Source organism: Babylonia areolata, chromosome 18 (assembly GCF_041734735.1).
Source record: "Babylonia areolata isolate BAREFJ2019XMU chromosome 18, ASM4173473v1, whole genome shotgun sequence".
In the NCBI taxonomy this organism is placed as follows: domain Eukaryota; kingdom Metazoa; phylum Mollusca; class Gastropoda; order Neogastropoda; family Buccinidae; genus Babylonia; species Babylonia areolata.
This window is the reverse complement of record NC_134893.1, coordinates 36,515,083-36,517,582: the sequence shown is the minus strand read 5'-3', so window position 1 is coordinate 36,517,582 and position 2,500 is coordinate 36,515,083. Positions and strand designations below refer to the sequence as shown.

The 2,500-nt window shown below is 50.0% G+C and overlaps 1 protein-coding gene across 2 annotated transcripts in view; it reads left to right on the top strand.

Annotated features, from left to right (window-relative positions):
• LOC143292721 (transmembrane channel-like protein 7) overlaps nt 1–2,500 on the top strand; it is a 76,219-nt gene that overhangs the window by 52,973 nt on the left and 20,746 nt on the right. For both annotated transcript variants that reach the window (XM_076603241.1, XM_076603240.1), the window contains exon 3: nt 950–1,001. In XM_076603241.1, the coding sequence (XP_076459356.1) occupies nt 950–1,001 (52 nt within the window). The remainder of the gene's footprint in view (nt 1–949; nt 1,002–2,500) is intronic.

Below are 2,500 nucleotides of genomic sequence, written 5' to 3'. Positions count from 1 at the left end.
TGATATAATCATACATAAATGCAGTACATGCTTAATCATACAATAATGAGCACAGAAGTGTGTTGTGTACTTAGTGATATTTAACGTGACACCTTTCCACTTCATGTGATTTCAGACACACGCACACACACACGCACGCGCGCGCGCGCGCCCACACACACACACACACACACAAAACCAATCATTTTCTTTTATATTTATTCTCAGGTAATGGTAGTTAATGCCTTTTCTGGGATATTTTTTCCTTGCGTTTTCATGTAGTGAATGTACCGGTTGTAAAATATACATGTATTTGTGTGTGTGTGTGTGTGTGTGTGTGTGTGTGTGTGTGTGTGTGTGTGTGTGTGTGTGTGTGTGTGTGTGTGTGTGTGTGTGTGTGTGTGTGTGTGTGTGTGTGTGTTCACAGGGAAAGGTTTTGTGTTTTCAGGCGTATAATCTATGTGTGTTTTAAGGTGTGCTTTTTTTCTTCAGGAATGTGTTTTCAGATGTGCTGGATCTATGTTTTAAGTATTTTAAGGAGTATGTTTTATGGGTGCTTTCAGGGATAGGTTTACGTTTGTTTTCAGAGATAATTATGTTTTACGTGTTTTCAGGGATATATGTTATACCTGGGTTCTCAGGGTTTTGTTTTGCGTGTCTTTTCAGGGATATGTTTTACGTTTTGTTTCAGGGATATATTTTACGTATGTTTTCAGGGATATGTTTTACGTTTCGTTTCAGGGATATGCTTTACGTGTGTTTTGAATTTGAGGGATGTGTTTTACGTTTCGTTTCAGGGATATGTTTTGCGTATGTTTTGAGGGATATGTTTTACATTTCGTTTCAGGGATATGTTTTACGATTCGTTTCAGGGATATGTTTTACGTATGTTTTGAGGGATATGTTTTACGATTCGTTTCAGGGATATGTTTTACGTATGTTTTGAGGGATGTGTTTTGCGTGTTTCCAGGGAAAAGTATGCTGACTTCGATCCCAGTATCATGGCCAGTGCGGCATGGAAAGTGAGTTGTTTTCCTCTCTCTCTCTGTCTGTCTGTCTGTCTTCACACACACACACACGCACGCACACACACACACACACACACACACACACACACACACACACACGCACGCACGCACGCACGCACGCACGCACGCACGCACGCACGTACACACACGCTCCAAAAAAAAAGAAGAAAAAACAAGAAAAAACAAAGAGTCTGAAACCTGGGCACAGGACCTGTTAATACCCACAAGAATGACAGAACGTGGTGCCAGAGCCGTGAAACTGATAGCCAGCCCCCCACAACAAAAAGGGCATTCCTCCCTTCCGCTGGTTGATCCCTGTCCAGGATAGTATTGTCTGTGATGATTAGTCGTCTCCCTTGACCTGGCTTTTTTTTTTTTTTTTTACTATGTGGCTCGTCAGGTCAGGTCCCATGAGCGGGGTCAGTGACTCCGCCTCCCCACCATCCACCCGCCTCCCCCACCCGCTACCCTTCCCCCCCTCCCCCCTTCTTCCCCCACTGTTGTTTGGCAACGTGCTTGTGTGTATGTATGTGTGTGTGTGTAGGGGATGGGGTGGAGGTGGAGGAGAGGGGGCAGTGTAGAGATTGGGGGTGGAGGGGTGAGGTGGGTGAGGTTGTGTGTGTGTGGGTGGGGGTGGGGGAGCGATGGAGGGACGGTGGAGAGGTTGGAGGTGAAGGGGTGAGGTGGGTGAGGTTGTGTGTGTGTGGGTGAGGGGGAGGGCGATGGAGGGGGCAGTCGAGAGATTGGGGGTGGAGGGGTGAGGTGGGTGAGGTTGTGTGTGTGGGTGGGTGGGGGGATGGAGGGGGCAGTGGAGAGATTGGGGGTGAAGGGGTGAGGTGGGTGAGGTTGTGTGTGTGTGTGGGTGAGGGGTGGGGGGGCGATGGAGTGGGCAGTGGAGAGATTGGGGGTGGAGGGGTGAGGTGGGTGAGGTTGTGTGGGTGGGGGTGGGGGAGCGATGGAGGGACGGTGAAGAGGTTGGGGGTAGAGGGGTGAGGTGGGTGAGGTTGTGTGTGTGTGGGTGAGGGGGAGGGCGATGGAGGGGGCAGTGGAGAGATTGGGGGTGGAGGGGTGAGGTGGGTGAGGTTGTGTGTGTGTGGGTGAGGGGGAGGGCGATGGAGGGGGGCAGTGGAGAGATTGGGGGTGGAGGGGTGAAGTGGGTGAGGTTGTGTGTGTGTGTTGGGGGGGGGGGGGGGCGATGGAGGGACGGTGGAGAGGTTAGGGGTGAGGTGGGTGAGGTGGATGAGGTTGTGTGTGTGTGTGTGTGTGTGTGTGTGTGTGTGTGTGCGTGCGTGTGTGTGTGAATTCATACCTTGGTTCATGAGAGAGAGAGAGAGAGAGAGAGAGAGAGAGAGAAAAGAGGGGGGGTAGTCAGACAGACAGACAGACAGACAGACAGACAGACAGACAGACAGACAGACAGACAGAGTCATCCAAAATCCAAAGACAGAGAAGTTAGCGCGTTTAATTAAGAACCAGAACCTCTATTCACTGAG